The sequence below is a fragment of the Bombyx mandarina genome, chromosome 13 (assembly GCF_030267445.1).
Source record: "Bombyx mandarina strain Sakado chromosome 13, ASM3026744v2".
NCBI lineage: Eukaryota > Metazoa > Arthropoda > Insecta > Lepidoptera > Bombycidae > Bombyx > Bombyx mandarina.
The window spans coordinates 6,406,767-6,426,224 of NC_143220.1; the positions used below are offsets into that span (position 1 = coordinate 6,406,767).

Consider the following 19,458-nt stretch of genomic DNA (forward strand, 5'->3'; position numbering starts at 1 on the left):
CGTCAGCAATAATATATGTCGGTGACGGTCATTCGTTTGGTAGCTAAACGAAACGCAACACGATTCCCGAGAGATGGCAGTACGATTGCGGTATCGTCGGAACTCGGATAACTTCGTGCTACGACAGAGCTTAGCCGATGGAGGCGCGTAGACTTGATCACACTTGCCAACCAGCCTTCTTGAAGAGCGGTGCCTCCGTCCTAAGAACTGTCATACATTTCGTCTGCTAAGCTCGATCACCCTATTCGCCCCTATGATGTCTGACGATGGTATTAATAATTGTGGCTTCTCCGACATATATATTATTATATAATGACTATAGGCAACGCGAGTTTAAACCGTAAACGTAGGTACTTTTAATTGTGTCTACGAAAGAAAAACCTATGAAAATACTAAAGTAAGCTATACTTTCTTTAAAGTATACTTTTACTGTGTTTGCTCCAGATCCTGATAGCCTACGAAATAAAGCAAGATAGCATATTAAAGTATAAAAAAAATGATATTTCATCAAAAAAGTTATGTGCTCAGTTAAGTAACAGCTACTTCGCGACCGAATGACGCCTAACTACTAAGCCTCGTGAATCAAATTAAGTCGACTTAATATGAACACTCACACATTTAATGTAATTATCTTTTAAGACGCTTAACAACTTAATTAAAGTTCAACTAGAAACTTGATATGAGAAAAACACCATTCGAGACATCGTTCAGAATAATTCCTAGAATTGCGTGAATTAATTATCATACCGTTGCTCTTTGGGTACTTTGAGCCTTCTTATAAGGCCCATTGTGAGCGACCACGTCTGAGTGCCATATGTCATTACAATAATTAAAACATCAAATCCGATGTTTCAGTGCTGTCGGAAGTACCATAAATTGCAGCTGGTGGAATTGTAGGAGACTAAAAACTGGAATTTAATGCAACAACATTAATTTAATTAATTAATTAAATTGAATTTAATTAAATTGTAAATTACCATGTAAAAGTTCATCATATCAAATCATTATAACATTTAGTTCATTGTTTTCTAATGGCATTAAACTTAGTATGTTTTTTTAATTATTTGTTATTTGATATAACAACATCAAACGCATCAAGATTAGATCTGATTGATGCCAAATTCCTTTTTTACTAATATGTGCGATGATTTTATAAATTTTTTCTTGAGAAAACCACCTGTACTATATTGCATATAATTGAGCAATTATTTATTTAAAGAAATATTTCATGTCTATTATATATTAGAAGAATTACTCACTATAATTACTACACCATAAAATGATATTCGATTTTTAGGTGTTCTATATCTGAAACTTATTATTTCTAACTTTAATTGAAGATTCGTTAAACTCATTCCAGACTAAATTAGGTCTGGTACTATTCAAAATTGGGTGCGTGTGATTAAAGTTGTTACAGAAATTATCATATACACAAAGCAGACCTTACTGTTATGACTACAAATATTTTAGCACAGCGCAAGCAACCTACCCATTATTTACCAAGCGTTACTGTTGAACGAATTTTACTGTATGTAAATTAAATTGTCGACTACCTCACATTATTTACACCTAAAAAGCTTCACTCAAAACCCCGCGAAGCCCTAATATTAACAAGTTTAAAATCACATCAGCTTTAAGCTCCCCCGGAGCTCCCGTTGTCAATCGTCCCTGTAATTTTCATCCGATGTTTCGGTCCAATTCGTTGTTATACGACACTTTGTGTATAGCTTCCTGTTTCGCATGTCAAACGCAATTCACGTTTGTTTACGAAACAAAAACTCGCTTAGATTTTGGTATTGCTGGGTAGTAGAGCTTAGCGGAGATTGAACGTGCGTCGGACCGAATTGGAAACTATGGATTTAGCCTAAAAAAGATGATACACAATCATGTTTATTACTGGTGGTAGGACCTCTTGTGAGTCCGCGCGGGTAGGTACCACAGCGCTGCCTATTTCTGCCGTGAAGCAGTAATGCGTTTCGGTCTGAAGGGTAGGGCACCCGTTGTAACTATACTGAGATATTAGAACTTATATCTCAAGGTGGGTGGCGCATTTTCGTTGTAAATGTCTATGGGCTCCAGTAACCACTTAACACCAGGTGGGCTGTCAGCTCGTCCACAAGTCATCAATATGCTTCTACAAGTTTTGAACCTATTAGATAACTTCCCTCTCTCACAAGTCACATTTAGAATAATTTGAAGCACGTTCTAACGTCTTCTATTGAGTATGGGAAGAGATTATGATCAGTGTCAGTTCATTCATGTATCGAGACCTTAATTTAATTAAAATAACATTCAAAGTTGCTTAATGGCAAAAATAGGAGAGGTGGTAGCACAATCACGTCCCAGTGCAATGATTGGTGCAAATGCTTTTTATTTATTTCTATCTCTCTCTATTTAATGTTATGTAATCGACTCTTAGGTTTTAGATAATCGCTTAATGATAGCAACACGTAATTATTTGTATTTATTTATACTTTTAACGAGATACATACAACACTATTCTTAGTGAACATGATTGGAATAAAGAATTTCTCCGATCGCATATCTTTAGATTTTAATTAACGGAGGCTTTTTTATTGGAATTGAAGACAAACAAGCTTTGGGATCTTTTTTTATTATTGCTCGAGAAGCAGCCCCGCTGATGGTAAGTGGTTAGCGTCGTTCATGGACGTCAGCAATGCCAGGGGCAGAGCCAAGCCGCTGCCTACCGCTTAGTCAATGACGGTTTTCATTACTAGCAACTCACCGTAGATCTTAAGAATGCTAGGGGCCTAGACCTTTTCTTTTTTAGACTTTTTTAGAGGGAAATTTCATAGTTTTTCAAGGCTAAGTTGCATAAAGTAATATTTTTAACTCTCGGAAAACAAAGTGGAAGTTAGTTTATTCAACAATCGAAAAAAAGATCCCTTGAAACTTAAACCTCATCAAGGGTAGTGACATTGACGCAGTGTTGTCTATTGAGACCTTAGAACTTATATTTCAAGGTGGGTGGCGCATTTACGTTGTAGATGTTTATGGGCTCCAGTAACCACTTAACATCAGGTGGGCAGTGAGCACGTCCACCTGATAAGAAAAAAAAATAACCACAACTCCGGGTGGGCTTAATAATAATCATGATAATGTATTTCATTGTTTTATTGTTGTTGTTGTTGTTATTATTCTAAGGTCAGATAGTGATTGGTCGGTCTGATGCTGGTGTGCACGTCCCTCTGCAGGTGCCGGCGAAAGATCAGCGCCGCAGTACCGATTGTCTCGGTACTGTTAGGCATTGCTGAGCCGGTAATCCTTTCCGAGCCTCGTTATTTCTCTTTTAATTTTTGTTTCATTTTTTGTAATTTTATGTTTGGAATAAATGTTTGTTATTATTATTATTATCTATATATTAATACGAAAATTGCACGTACGGAGGAGTATGAAATTTTCCACACTTATAGAGAATATAGAGAAGAAGTGCACAATGCTAATATTTTTTTTAAATAATGCATAAAAGATACATTAAATCAATAAAGAAAACATTACACACACTACATACCATGTATTTGACGCACACACGCATGCATACTATTTATTGTCAAACTTTTGTTCTTGACGTCTGTGGTCAAATTGAGAATAGATTAAATATTGTTTGTCTTTATTAATATTTTTTTATAGTGTAGCCTTGGCGAAATTTGTGATTATAGAAGTATAAAATACAATCATAATAGTTTACAAACTTATTAAACAATTCCAATTAATTATAGTCGAATTTCGACTACTGCGGGACCTCTAGTTATTATTATTATTAATAATGATGAAAGAGTCGAACTAACCGTTCTGCACGAGAAGTGTTGAGTCTCTTGCTAGAGGCAGCTCCGAGTCCGTCAGGGTCGCGTCCGAAGCGTTATCGGAGGCCGACGTTGGCGTGGTGGGCGCTGTGGGCGAGTCCGAGAGGCCGCGGCTCCGGGTGCGATGCCGACCGCTGTCGCTACTGGAACCGCTGCCCGAGCCGTACGGGTGCAGTCGGCCCAGGCCTGCCCAAAATTGTACACGGTTAATAAGGCTCGAGGGTGGAAAGCTTTACATATCAAGTGGACTCTACTTATTTAGTTTCGTGGGGTTATGAATAGAGCTAAAAATCCAAAAAATAATAGCTTAAAAAAATTAACAAAATGATTTTATTGTAAAAAAAAGCGTGGGTGCATAATATCAGTAGTTATAAATATTTTATGAACAGATATGAGTAGAAGGGCTATTTTGATAATATCCTGAAAAGCACCCCACGCTTTTTTACAATAAAATCATTTTTTCTTACACTATTTTTAATTCAAATTTATTTACTATTTTTTAGTTGGGTTTTCTATAAAAGCGTATTTTGTTAGTTTTTTTAAAGTATTATTTATTTTTCATTTTTTAGTCGAATTTCAATTTTTAATTTTTTTTATTTAATATTGAATTTTCATCGGTCGTTAATAAGTATACCAAATTTCGAGTTAATCCGACGTTTTGAAGGGGGTCAAAATCATGTTCAAAGATTCCGATACAAACATACATACGTCTGAAGCTAATAAAAGCGCATTAAAATACTCTCTGCCATGTGCCGGGAACGTGTTTTGAGCTTCTTCGGACACATCATGCAGTCTCCGAGACATGAATTAGAGAAGCTCATAATTTTGGATCGCATAGAGGGCGAGCGCGCCGTGAAAAGAACGCCAGCAAGATGGTCAGATCTGGTTAACGAAGCGGTGGTAGTCTATACCATGCCGTCCATGCCACTCATGATCGAACACTGCGGAAGAAAATCACATGTGGTCGCGATTCTCAACAATAAGGGAACGATGAAGAAGAGGGATTATGAAACAGTTTGGCTACTCTTTAATTAGAATCAGTTTGCATTGTGGTCTTACCACCGATAGTAGAGAAATGTGTTGAGGGAATTTGTACGGAACACGCTAACGATAATTGAGTAACATAGCGTTATTTTAATGCAGCTATCTCAGACTTCATGAACCATATGAGACAGACGGATCATGTGTCGCAGTAAGTGAGCTGAGTTAATCTCGTATTTTGAAAGTATTATTAGATTCGTATGACCGTAGAGAGTGGCAGTAGTCCTCATTATGATGTAAAGATGATCAACTGTTTTACACATTGTAACTGTTTTGCGTCAATTAATGTCGGCTTTTGTTAACGTTTAGGAATAATTGATTTTTTTCAATCACTAAAAACATTCAAGATTCTATAAATTGATTTATTTTCATAATGTAATCGGAGTTTTTGGTGTAACTTAATGATAATATATGTATGACATACTTAATAAGACGTGGAACAATATTAGAAAACAATGCTCATTACTTTAATAATGAAAATATATAAAAGCAAGTGTTGACATTAAATTCTATAATCAAAAAAGCTTTTATATATTATCTAACTTAGTCTTAGAAGTATAGAACAGTATTTAGAAACTAGCAAAAGGAAGAGCAGTTTCATTAAAAAAAGGGTAGTAAATGAACTCAGAACCAAGACGGAATCCTTAGTGATAGTGTTCGAATAAATTATTTACAACAACATGTATTCACAATATTTTCTTCGACCCATAATATTCTCAAAAGAAAACCCAAAGATCAATAAACAGTCCCTAAAAACGAGACATCGCATTTATAAAACAAATAAAAACCAAAACAGAGAATCGTAATACGGATCCGTAAAAAGGTATTTTACAATCTCATACATTATGTATGTACTTCAGTCATCAGGAAATAATAACAAAGGAAATTGAAGCCACATAAAATGAGAGGAAAGGGCAGCCATAATTAGAAATGATAAGGCTTCATGACATGACAAAGAATACAATGAGGATTCGTGTGCTGATCTCAATGAAATCGGAGGAAGTGAAATAATTGGAGTACACTCCTGGGGCGGATTAATATTATTCTTCATGTAACCATGTTGAAAAAAGCATTTTATATAGATTAATAGAGTAGTTCATAAAAGTAATTTGGATGAGTAGCGGTAGCTGTAAATAGCACAGAAGATTTTGATAATCTTTTTTTTTTTTTATTGGCCATGTAGGCAGACGAGCATACGGCCCACCTGATGGTGAGTGGTTACCGTCGCTTATGGACTTCAGCAATGCCAGGGGCAGAGTCAAGCCGCTGTCTACCGCTTAATACTCTCCACAAGCCTCGTTTGAAAAAGGACATGTCATAGCGCTCGGGAAACACCGTGGAGGGGAGCTCATTCCATAGCCGCAAAAAATACCTCTGGAAACGCACTGTGGATGACCGCAGTGGCTCCAGGTAGTATTGATGAACTCTACTCAGGTGGCGGGCGGTGCGATGGTAAAAACGAGATGCCGGTATCATCTCGAACAACTCCTCAGAGCAATCTAAATCGTGCTAGCGGCATTTACAAGAAAAGTTGCATATATTATATATATATATATATATTACCGACAATAAATATTTGATATCGCTTGTCTACTGAATGTGGACACCCTCATAAACACTACAATTCACTACCACACGTTCGTAAGTTGTGGTGTCTATATGCTGTCTATATCATGAAGCCATCAAGATAGAGGAAGAGGTAGACCTAAGAAGAAATTGATGGATTGTGTTAAAGACGATATGTGTAAAAGGGGAGTGAGCGAAGAAATAGTATATGATAGAGGAGTATGGAAGGAGAAAACATGTTTGGCCGACCCCAGGGGACTGGGAGAAGGACAAGAGAATGATGATGCCATCAGAGCACCCGAGGACAGGCAGGGCTGGCGCAATAATCCAGGAGAAAGTTATTAAAAGAGGCCACGATCCTCAGCATTGAGGATTGTCGACGCAAGAAGGATGATACACTTAAAACAAGGTGGGTCGTAAATTGTCTATTTATCTACTGTAGTTAAAAACATTAACTCTATAATAAAAAACATACATTGAGCTAAATAAAGAGCAGCGTTAAAAATAATTTTTGGATCTATCATTAAAAGCCTCGAAACGTTATAAGGAAAATGTGTATATCACTAAAGACGTCGACATGTTGATTTACCTGTAATCGAAATACAACGCTTTGATGTTCTCCAGAATTATTTTAGTAAGTAATCAGGAAATTTATTTAAAAATAACTTTATTTTTTTGATTGAGCCATTTCAAATAATTTCGTTCCGATTACGAGTATTGTTTTTACTATTTCATTTAGTTATGTTTTGTTAATAGTCATTGATTGGAAATATTCCGAAAATTTACTGGCGAGAAAGCCTCTATGAAAATCTAAGAAACATATATCTAAAAGTAATAAGCAATGATTAGAAAAAAATTATTGCAAAGCAAGCTTCTGCAAGAACTGTTAAAGTCCAGAACTTATCGAACTAAGTATTGCTATTTCAATGAAAGCGGTAAAAATAAAGATAAATCTAATGCAAAACAAGATTTCTTTAAAATCTTTTAATTCGCAACATTAAAAGAAATCGTATGAGATCACTAAAGGAAGAATAAACAAAAAAATAAACTGAAGAAAAAGTGCTGTAGGGGAATCTGAAAGGAATCTTTTTAATTCAACTCAAACATCTCTGGAGGCTGAACTCAAAGGAGCCGAGGAAAAAATAGCAGCTAATGTACCTCATTATTAGAATTTATAATAAGGTTAAAATAGATATAACTATAATTAAGATTACTTATTTGACTGTCCATCCATAGTCTGTTCACAATATATCAAATTTATCATGGTCTAAAGAATAAGACACCCATAGCAGTCGTATCGAGCGATGCGATTGTGACGATGTTGGAATCCCGCAGGCGGGTAACTATTTTTTTTACGAAATACCTACTAGACAAATGTTCACAATTGACTTCCGTGGTGAGGGAATAGAAGCGTGTAATGAAAATCAAACCCGCATAAGTGATAATTAGCATAATTACGGGCGTCTCGTGAGCATGCACGCGTAGGTACCACCACCCTGCCTATTTTTACATTTGTCATATAAAATTGATAGTTAAAACTCATGCCTCAAAGTGGCTGGACAGGATTTACTTGGTTGATGTTTATGGGATCCAGTAACCACTCAATAAAAGGTGTGTCGCGAACTCGTCCACCCATGTAAGCAATAATAAAAGTCTTATCCGTAACCACTGAGATTGTCAAGAATTCAAAATTGCAATATATAATATCATCATCAACACACAACACATACAAACAAATAACAAGATACTTAGTAGCAGTAGCAAAGTACTTTGTTTTTTAAATAGCATTATATTCGCCAATAACTATCGCGACTAATGATCAATTTGGAGTAGAATTATAGTGTTTAAATTATTATTTTTTTCTTTTAACTTATAATCAAAAACATAGATGTAACCTTTTAATTGACTACTTCTGGCATAATGTTTTTGATACCAGAATTACATTATAAAGAGATTCTCAGTTTAAAAGAAGTCAAATTAGGATTAAAAGCAGCAAAAGTAAAGTTTACAAAATAGTTAACATTTCTAAATAATGAAGGATTTTCGTTATTATTTATAGTTCATTTAACAAATTCTATAATTTTCGACATGTCGATTACGACCTAGGAAATTTTACAACATACAATAGCTTCGCTGGTTCGCTAATCAAAGCAATCAATTGAGTTTTGAAATTAAATATTGTTTCTGTTTCTTGCACATGGTTTGTATGTACTATAAGCGCATAATATTCACTTGGCATGAAGAATCCACTGTCGTTGAATTAACGCTGGTAATGGCTAAGTTGGCTACTGAAAAGGACTTTCCTTTAAACCTTCATATTATAATTATGCATTTAGGACTTGAAACTTATATCTCACAGTATTTACTGTTTGAAGTAAACAACTTATGTCAACAGTCGTTCAAAAGGCTAGCTCGTATTTCGCAAGAACATTTTGACTACACTTAAAATGTTGGAAATTTTTTCACAAATACCTCGTTAAGCAATGTCACAATTTCACTTGCGTCGTAATCCGGATACAATTAACGAATACACTAAATGCCGAATTAAAAATAGCACTATCACATTTATCCTTCACACAAACTGAATTTAGATCCAATTCGCGAAATGAGACACCGTCCACGCTTCGTACTAAAAGACAAATGAATTAAAAATAATGTCTGTTTCCTCTTCGCGTGATAAGCGTGATGATAAAACCGTAACCGCAGGACATCCTGATGATAACGAATGACCGGTCACTATTATAACAACTCTATTAATTTGTGTGGCTTCTATGTAAAACGACTAAGATTAAACGTGGATTTAAATCTGAATTTTTATGATGGATTAACAAGAATTACAAAAATTCCAAATGTATACTAGATTACAACAAGCAGTGCAGCATCCCTACAGATTTCTTAAGTAGATTACGAAATAGATTACGCAATCAGAAATGAAAATGATTAAGATGACTTATGCTTTTCTTCCGCTGTTATTTGTTCAAAGTGATCAGCCTCTTTTGGCAGTCATAAAAGCTCATAGCTTGTTTTGCGGTCGTATTTATTTCAATAGCCACATCCCAAGCAAACGGTAACTTTGTACCGAATCCGAATTACAATAGAAAAATTCAATAGGACAGGACGGCGAGCTCATAAATATACAATTGGCATGTTGCTTACTCTTTGAAATCACGTAGCTCAGAGTGTGGGACAAGCCCCTGAAGTATTGGAGATAGAAAAAAAAAAAACACGCAAGTATAAATAAAGCCAACGAAATCCGTTTTCCGCACGTATTGTCATTCGTTAACAGAACTATATCCACGACAAATTCGTAAGGAGCCTCGAATTGTATTACGACGGTTCGTTTCGAAGGACCCAAATAAATAGGACGACTTGGACGATTTGAATATTGCAAATTCGCATAAACGAACCGGCAAACCTTTACCAGAGGGAACAACTGTTACTTTGGTTGACAATAAAAAATCATGTGTTTCGTGATTAGGGGAGAGGGGGGAGCTTTACTGATTGAGGCAATAGCTAGCGGAGGCGGTAATATTGTTTTCTGCACACAAAGTACCGTTGTGTCCAACTAGCATTGCGTCAGCTTTAGCAGACGGTTAAACAGCCGATGGAAAAGAATTGCTCCCAAAAGATATAAATCAAATTTTTTTTGGTCTGGTGCTGAACCTTATGATAGGTTTCCACGCCTTCGTTTAGCGCAGGGCATGTCAGTCATGACGGTCTGCAGGCAGTGGGTCCTTGGATGTTTTAAGGGCGCTACCCGTCAAAAGACACCCCCGTACGTTCTCTCACCCGACGTCTGACCTCCACCAAGGGTTAGAATCCGGACAGAGTAGGGGGTTACCTTGGTCAATACCACAACCAGACTCGCCACACTGAGAACGCCGGACCGACGGGTCGTCAAGGCGATCGTTGACGACCAATGACGCCAGTTTCCACAGTACGGTAGTCCGTCAGATCGACCGAGTGGTGTCGCTGGTGTTTCAGGATATCTCGCTAGGTCAGAACCAGCCTCGGCAGTCGGATTGAGATGCACAGGGGACCGGATTGCTTTTCCACAGTACGTCCGAGAGACGGTGACCACGCAGTCCCATCCTCTTGGTGCTAGCATGCTAGAGCGACTAAGCTTTTTTTGCACTAAAAGTATTAATAACAGATTATAATTACAAATTCACAAATATAAACTTTTTCAAATGTTGACTATTATATTCAGAACTACCTACGGTTTTCTTAGATTTTTCATTTCTCACCAAATATATTTATGACATAGCGGAAAAATGCAGGCAGAAATTAATTAATTTAGTCTAAGCACAAAGCGATTGAATTTATTTATTGTCTACAGAACTGATTTAAAACTTTGCTTTTTATGTTTGAGCATATATAAATACCGACAAAACATTACGTTGCTTGGATCTATAAATCACATTGGAAATTGCGGTTAAGCTTTATTAAAAAAATAAAATATACGAGGCAGTAAAAATACGTGTACCTATTTCTGATTCAAATATTTTGCAATTCAAATATATTTTTTATTTATTTCACGCATAAACACATTTGCTATTCCATATGTAAATCAATATGAATACGAAAAGAACCCACTTCATATATAATATTCTAAACACGGTGTCCCGCGTTAAGGCAAACGCAGGAATTTGTCACATGAGCGATGGTTCACCTACGTGTTCCGTCGTCCAAATCCCGAATATAATCCTTCGTTGCTCAAATAAAACACACCTTTATAACTTTAAAGAGAAAACCTTAAATCCAACGTCGGAAGCGTCGCGGATTTCATATTTCATTCGCGAGAGGACTGCGTTTATCTCGCGAATTTATATCTTAACACTGTAATCGAAAGCGCCCTTTGGATTGAGACCTCGGTCGACTCCGAGCCCGGCCATAGTTACGTCGAGTGATACTGTATGATTTTACGCCGGCAAAAGTAAAGAAGGTTGACAAATAGGTCGGGCGTGCCGATGTTCAGTTTTATTAAAATTAAAATGTCTACACGTGACGATCGCAAAAAGCGGTCAGGAACAGAATATCTAGCCGGGAAATATTTGAATTTACAACCAGAACGGGGAGGGTTTTAACGTTTTTATTGGCGTCGTGCTAGTTTATTGCGAGTCGGTTTCCCGAGCATTACAAATAATCTTTCGCTTTTTATTTATGGATTTTTTTTTTACTATTAACAGGTTTGTGTTCGTTAATCGCTATTATATTGAGCTAGGCGGTCGCCAAGCAAACGTATATTTAGCGGGAAGAAGAGAAAACATCTACGAAAGCGGGAAAATTCTAAAAAACAAAGCTTGCGATAAATCTGTTGAACGGAACGGCGCATCTAAGGGCCCGTCCACAGCCGTAACTCACCTCCACGTTCGATTTTACTGGCAATTTATACGCCATGAACTGTAGTTGTCAAACGCTGACGTTTGCATATCTAAGGAATAAAATGATAGACACGCGAGAGTGGCTCGAGACGAGATCTTGCGTATTGTAGTCACGTAATGTACGGGAGAGACGACTGAGGCGCAATCTTCGAAGAAAGAATTACATTTACTCAAAGTATAAGAAAATCTCGAGTAATTCAATGCATACAGGCAATAAGGAGACAGAGAAAATCTACTGGAAATGACAAATGCTTTGACGTATTCACGTGAGAACGTTCAGTTTTACTATGTATATTCAATTGAGGAAAGTTAGATACGGCAAAGTCAAATATTGAAACACTTGTATTCCGTTTAATTCGCTGAGTTTGTTTTCTTTCATTCCATTCTTTGTTTTCATTTAAAATTTAATGATCGTACTTTGTTTGTTATTTAGTGATTCATGAGCTCTAGAGGATTAAGACGCCATTTGTACACTCACTGCCACTGCTTTATGTTTTTTTTTTATAATAATAATAACTGTGAACAAATAATCCAGTCATCCGGCCCCAAATTTAGGATTCCTAAAGTTTTCAAGACATAACGTAAGATATAATAATGATAGGTGGTAAAATGACAATGTGTTCGAAGTATAATTCAAATAATAGAATATGGAAAAGAAGGTCACAACATTTGTCTTATAGATATCAGATACTGACAAACTTATATTAATAACTTAAAGTACATAAAATTTAAATATATACAGACAATGAACATCCAGACAGAAAGTAGTCAAACCTATTCATCAAACGAATGTTTGCCTGATGTGGGTATCGAACCCACGATTCTCGGCGCAAAAATCAGAGGCATCAGCTACTGCACCGCCGAGAAATCAATCTCTCTCCCTTTGATTTGAAATTAGGCATAAATGAAGTACTATTTTATAACTGTTTTTTTCATTTTACTATCATCATTCCTGAAACTTCCTGGCTATTTAATAGGATGGAAATGATTGCCGATTACTGATAATGTTTTCACCATTATTTATATATAGGCCTTAGGAATGTTTATACTTCACTAAGGTTTGCAGGTGCCAACCTAGAGAGAGAGAGAGAGAAAGTAGATCTTGCACGGATTCTTCGTTAGTACTCCACGAAACTGTCTATTTTAGTCGTAAAAGAGCCACGCGACCCATTTTCAATAATAAAGAATAGCCGACACTTCAATCACATTTAGACTCCATCCTCATACCATATGGTGGACGGTCTCATTCGTAAATCCTATCAACGTTAAGTAGAAGGTCAGCTTGTTTGAGTGGGTAGAGCACTAGTTTTCTCGCAATAATCGAAGTTCGAAAATAATCACTGACTATATATAGATATTTTTTTATGTAACACATTTTCTCTTTTGTTTGGTAATTGAAATCATTTGTATTACGAGTACTCTCCTCTTAACTGTTTTCAAAAAAAAATTAATGATAATAGGAAATCGACTAACTGTAATGTCTTATTTTCGTTAATTTCCACGTTAAATTTGGTTTTGTCACAAGGATTTTTTTTTCTACGAAACTCTTAGATCTTAGTTCATAAGATGGTCTGAATTATGTTGAACTGAACTAACTTATGTTAAGTTCTTTAATAATTTACTTAATCTATATAATTATATAAAAATGAATTGCTGTTCGTTAGTCTCGCTGAAACTCGAGAACGACTGGACCGATTTGGCTAATTTTGGTCTTGAATTATTTGTGGAAGTCCAGAGAAGATTTAAAATGTAGATAAATATGAAAATGCTCGGAATATAAATAAAAATAACAATTTTGTTTCCCCTTTGATGTGTCCCCTGTCGGAGGGATTCCTTTTGTTGGTTTTAAGTTTATTTTACACAAAAGTTTAGGTCTTTTATTTATCGATTGAGGCACTACGAAGTCTGCCGGGTCAGATAGTTAATAAATAAAAATACAACTGTAGACTCAAAGCTTGGTACTGTTGTCTTTTAACGATATAATTCTGGCCGATGACGTACTATTTCCCCAAGGCACAATCGACCACCGATAAGCGAATACACGATTACTGATTGCGACTCATCTAAAACTTAGATCCGAAAATCCCAGTATGGAGTGTTTGTTTTTGATTTTTGTCTAACGAGACAATGGGGAAATGATGAGCACGATGCTGTACATTGCCTTTGGGACTTCACCCTACACTGACACTACAACCCTCTACGTGAACTTTCAAACGAATATCCACTTAAAGCTTTGGATTGAAGATTTAAAATGTAACTGACATGTTTTGGATTAAGGACGTTGTGGAGGTGAGATCATCGCATATGGCGTCAAACAGGCTACGGTGAGTGACGGCATGGCACTCGAGGGACTAGGATTGGCCTCCAGTGCTACATGGGACATTCACTATGTCGCTTCACCGGACAGTGATTTCTGGAATACGTAACGCCAGGTACGTTCGGCCATTTTAGATTTTCGGAAGTAATTTTATGTTTGTTACAAACGAATATTGTTCGACTTTTCTACTCGAGCTTTTGTTAAAAAAGTTATTTCCTGATTTTTTAATTTGTGAGCGAACGTGCCTACAGCTCACCTGATGGTAATTAATCATAGCATGGACATTAGCAATGCTAAGGGCACATCTATGCCACTGCCTTATTAATAGTAATATATTATTATATATACGGGTCCATAGATATTACAACGGGAATTTCACTGATCACTTTTAGATATCGGGTTGTACTTTTAATAACATTGGTGCTAGGGCTGCCTAAGCTGGATCTAGTGATTAGAGGAAATCAGTAAAAAATTGGTTTGTTCTTGATTGCTGGCATTCTGGAGGTTTTTTTTTCCTTCAGCAGAAAACGTAATTAATTGCATTTTCGGAATTACTTGTGCAGGTCAGAAAATTAGTCTAACATTAGTATTAACGATTTTTTTTAAGAAAAAACGATTTTTTTATACTGACGAGGATGCTGTTACTACGAACGCGTATATTATCATCAGCTCGAAAAGGTTCAGATGTATTAGCACATAGCATCTTCTAATTAACAGGCTCGTGATTAAATCTTTGAAATCCTAATTGAATGTACATATTATGTAGTCTTAAAAGTATATGTACTGTTAAACTGTTTGAATATTGTTGTATTCAAACGTCTATTGATATTAGTGAATGAATATAAACCCCGCACTATTCAATGCTAATAAAATATTACTGCGGTTCATTGACAATTAGCTCCGTTTAGTGTTTAGCCACTTTATAATGATAATATCATCTATGTCGATCATTTACGATTCTGTAAATGGAACATCAGTCAGCATGTTAATTGATTAGACGATAGGCAATAACCGAAAACTGATGGGATCGGCTTAATACACCGCTAATTAGATAGCAGCGTTGTTTACCTTTGTAAAGTAGATCAAAGCGGTATTTGACGGTAATCTGCGGGTATGTCGAAGCATAAAGACGAAGTTTTGACGTGAGTAGTGATGGGACGCGACTGTAAGTGGCGGAAGAAGATTGCGTGAAGTATAAGAATATTAATTGATATGATTATTCTATTCAGATTTTCTACAAAGAGTACGTTGTTTTTCATTATTACGTGAATGTGGCTGCAGTTATAGTTGCTCTATTGCATGATTCAGTAGGCATTTTAAAACTTGTCGTATTTTTGTGATTTTATAGATGCTTTAAAGATGTGGTTTAACTCCGAATATTGGGTAAAGCAGAACCTAAAAATTTCAAGAAACCTGTATCAGTATTAAACAAAAAATATGAATTTACTTTTTTTCTTTTAATAACGCCTAACCTAATAACCTCACAGTTCTAAGTCTTCGAAGATTTTACTTTGCATAAATAGCTGTAAATAATTGAGACATTTGATAAATAAATCCGCATCACTAGAGCGTCGCGAACCGAACTTAAAGTTGGTGATTTATTTACAGCTTTTCGTATTGATCGTGTATGACGCGAGGCAACGCGAGGCGGGCGGATCGAGGTCAAGTGGATAGGATTCACTCGCTTGTTTGTTTTACAAGTGTAAATAATTTTGTATGTCTCATCTGAGATTTACTCTAAAGAGACGCTCGAGGTTCGGGTTTGAAATTTGTTTGGACGTAAGTACTTATACTTTGACTTAGAACAGAGAATGTTTCGTTTTATTTTTCGTTATCCGTAAATAAATACGTGGGTGCGTCAAATTTATAGCTCTTCGTGACTTTTCTCGCAATCACTTGCTGTTTGTTATATTATGCTGTTTAGTTGGGGAGCTATCCTTCTACTTTTGAAATAATCAATGTCCTTCTTCAGCAATCGAATTTTTTATTGCTCTGGAAAAATGACTGGCTTGCCCGTTACTACTGTTTGCTGGTAATAGCCCTGACGGTGTCACCAAAGCTGAAGGCTCAAACAGCGTTGTCCTTAGTTTTAAAATATTCAGTATACTTTGATCAGCATAATGATTTGTCAGTGCGAAGCTTGTTCACTAATGAGGTATCATTAAAGTTCCCCTCAAAGTCTCAATAACATTGAAATGAATATAGTATATTCTTCATGAAATCCAGGAACAGCGAATTAAGCTAGTACCACAATTGGTGAAATTGGTGGCTTAAAAAATATTTTTCTTTAAGCCTAATACGGGGAGATTTTATTGGGCACAAAGAGACGAAGTGCATATGTTGTTTGCAAAAGAATTGGTCGATTATATGGTACTAACAACGCCTTATGTTCGCATCTTGACTTAATATAGATGAAAAGTGAAATCCGAAATCTAACTTTAGTCGAACAAGAAGCAAATTAATAAATGCCACAAACCCAATCGTCTCCCATCAAATGTAACTTAATATTACTTCAAATTAAAATCGAAGCCATAATTTAAGGCATGCTTTGTATTGCATCGTAACAGTAGACCGGAGGTAAATAATTGAAGTAATTCTGAGGTCGAATCGGGTCAATTAATCATTTGATTCTGGAGCTGAAGTTATTGGTTTACTTTTTTGATCATCCATATTGCATTTTATGTCTAATTCGTTTACATTGGACTAGACGGAATTCACTTGCAGTTGCATGGTTTTTTTTAGTATTCTTTTTGTTCCTTAAGAATTAATTTAGAATTACGCTACGTTGATTCATTGATTAACAGTATTTGTAATCGCAGACGACTTTGTTAAGTAAAATATGAAGTCAGATAAGTGGTTACCAGAGCTCATACACAGCACGATAGGGATATTGCCACCTATCTTCAAATATGAGAATTGTAGCAACTATCATACCCTTCAACTGAAACGCACGACTGCTTCAAGACAGAAGCAGTCGATAGACGAAAAAGTCATACTCACCCATGCGGCTTACAATCGGCCTTATCATCACATTATTTATCCCGGTATATACCACGGCAGATCTACGAAACGTCAACACAACAAAATGAACATGTAAGATAATTAAAGGAAGAATCAGCCTTTATCTAAAATAACTAATTGACAATACAATTCGATAAATATTTTCTTTGAAGCGAATACCACACTTATTATGGCGTGATAAAATTAAATTCAATCCAGCGTATATTTAGGTAAAATAATCAGAATCATAAGGTCTTAAACACATATTTTCATTAATGCAAGTAACATGATCAGTGCGGATCGGTCAAGAAGACTCTTTTTCGTTTAACAAGCATTACACATACGACGTATAGGTTTGATGAAAGAATCGAATGTGCATACAGAAGGCGTTTAACACTGTTTAATGAATGAGTCACCGAAACGTAATGATCGCTTTATGCTATTGATGAAGCTGTTAAAATGCTTTGGAATTATTCATAAATACGTTTTTTTTTCGTATATTGATACGCAGATCTCTTTTCCAAAAGAAAAAAAGGCTTAAAATACTTTTTAATTCTGTGGCAAGTTCTTTGCATATGGTAAAACAACCTTTTTTTTTTTTTTTATTGCCCTTGTAGGCAGACGAGCATACGGCCCACCTGATGGTGAGTGGTTACCGTCGCCCATGGACTTCAGCAATGCCAGGGGCAGAGCCAAGCCGCTGCCTACCGTTTTTTACCGTTTACCGTTTACCGTTTACCGCAACCTCCTTTGTTTTAAATTATTATTATCTTACTTTTCGGTTATAATACGATTCAAGAGTCATTCCATGTGATCAAATCTTTCCTGTGTTATTTCTACATGGGCAATTTAAAATTCATTCGCTATAATCTAAAATTCTTTTGAGTTAATACAATGCGAAAACTGCAAAAAATCTTCTTGATATTTATTAAGGATTGGTACAGTCTCCCGATTGTGTTCATGGAAGAAAAAATCATTACGAAACATAATTCTCCAGTACGACCTAATTTTATTACATAAAAAATATATTTATGGCCACCCTATCAATATTGAAGTTGAAGAAAACCCATAAAATAATGTAGGGACATTCCACATCCGTTGCATTCCCATAAAAACTGATAACTTACGAGGACCACCATAAAAACCAGGGTTAAGTCTGCAGGATTCGGATCATGAGTGATAGTGCCTAGTCCTGGGATCGAGTCGATAAAATATTTATCTTAAGTTTGAATTTCGCGGGAAAAATTGCCTAAAATCACTCATTGCTCCAGTTTCTAATAGTACTGGTACACTGTACTTACTGTCATTCATGCTACAAAAATTAAAAGCGGAAAAGCTTACATACATTACCATTACCACCAAACTGTTTTAAATAATTACGGTTACCGTTTAAAAAACAATGGCTTGGAAAAAACTTGCGTTATATTTGAGTCGTCTATTATCAAAGGTGGCAATCTGTGCATTTGGACAAAAAAATGTTATTGATATGTCAATACAGATTGATTTGAATATAATCGTCTCCTTCAAAGAATACGGTTCAAAACCTGCATTAAATAAAGGTTAATACTTAACCTGTTATTTATCTAAAATGTCGTTCAGAAGAGTTTTGTGACTGCCAATGGAATACAAAGTCAATAATTCGTTTTTCTGATTTACCAATAATTGTCCAAAAGTCACATTGCCGGCTTTGATACTAGTCGACTCATTTGTCAATAAATTAACGTGACTAGTAAACGTCGATATCAAGCTCGGATTTTAAACAGCCTAATATTAAGGACTTCCTTAAGATAATACATAAAAGATTCTTACAGTTATATTATATGCAGAGCTTGTGTCAAAAAGGCATTGTACACAACAATAAAAAGTATTAATAAGTTTCAAGAGAACAATAGCAATACATTCGACATTACACTTCGAAGTCTGCACTATTTTCCACCACTATAGAAGATGCAGTCATGATTCTCATTGTGCACAATGCAGCGCGCAATATAACCGAATTTATCGATACCGCTAAGTGCGAACAACAATAATATCGATAACAAAAACACATAACTCAAGCACTATTGATAATATGACCACAGGGTGGGCAGTGTATGCGGCACGGTAATGCAGGAATAGTGCTAAAGAAAAATAAACACATCTATTTTACATATCCAATATGTATTGAACTATCTGATAAAATTAAAATTCGGTGGAATCGTGCGAGTTGGTAGATCAGCGTCGAATGGTTGCTGGTTGAATGTGGGAGTCACAGCACACGTTTGCCTCAACGCCTTTTATTTCTGTGTAATTTAATGGATCGTCAAATTTATGTTTATATTTTCAT

General features: G+C 35.9%; 1 protein-coding gene across 12 annotated transcripts in view; it reads right to left on the bottom strand.

Moving 5' to 3' along the window:
• Ten-m (teneurin transmembrane protein Ten-m) overlaps nucleotides 1-19,458 on the bottom strand; it is a 774,430-nt gene that overhangs the window by 207,095 nt on the left and 547,877 nt on the right. For 11 of the 12 annotated variants that reach the window (XM_089732319.1, XM_089732317.1, XM_089732315.1 and 8 more), the window contains one exon: nucleotides 3,810-4,010. Coding sequence is in view for 8 of the 12 variants with exons in the window: in XM_089732317.1 (XP_089588443.1) it covers nucleotides 3,810-4,010 (201 nt within the window). In the remaining 4 variants the exon portion in view is untranslated. Of the gene's footprint in view, nucleotides 1-3,809; nucleotides 4,011-8,903; nucleotides 9,074-19,458 lie in introns of those variants that run through there. The other variant, XM_089732318.1, reaches the window with a different exon arrangement.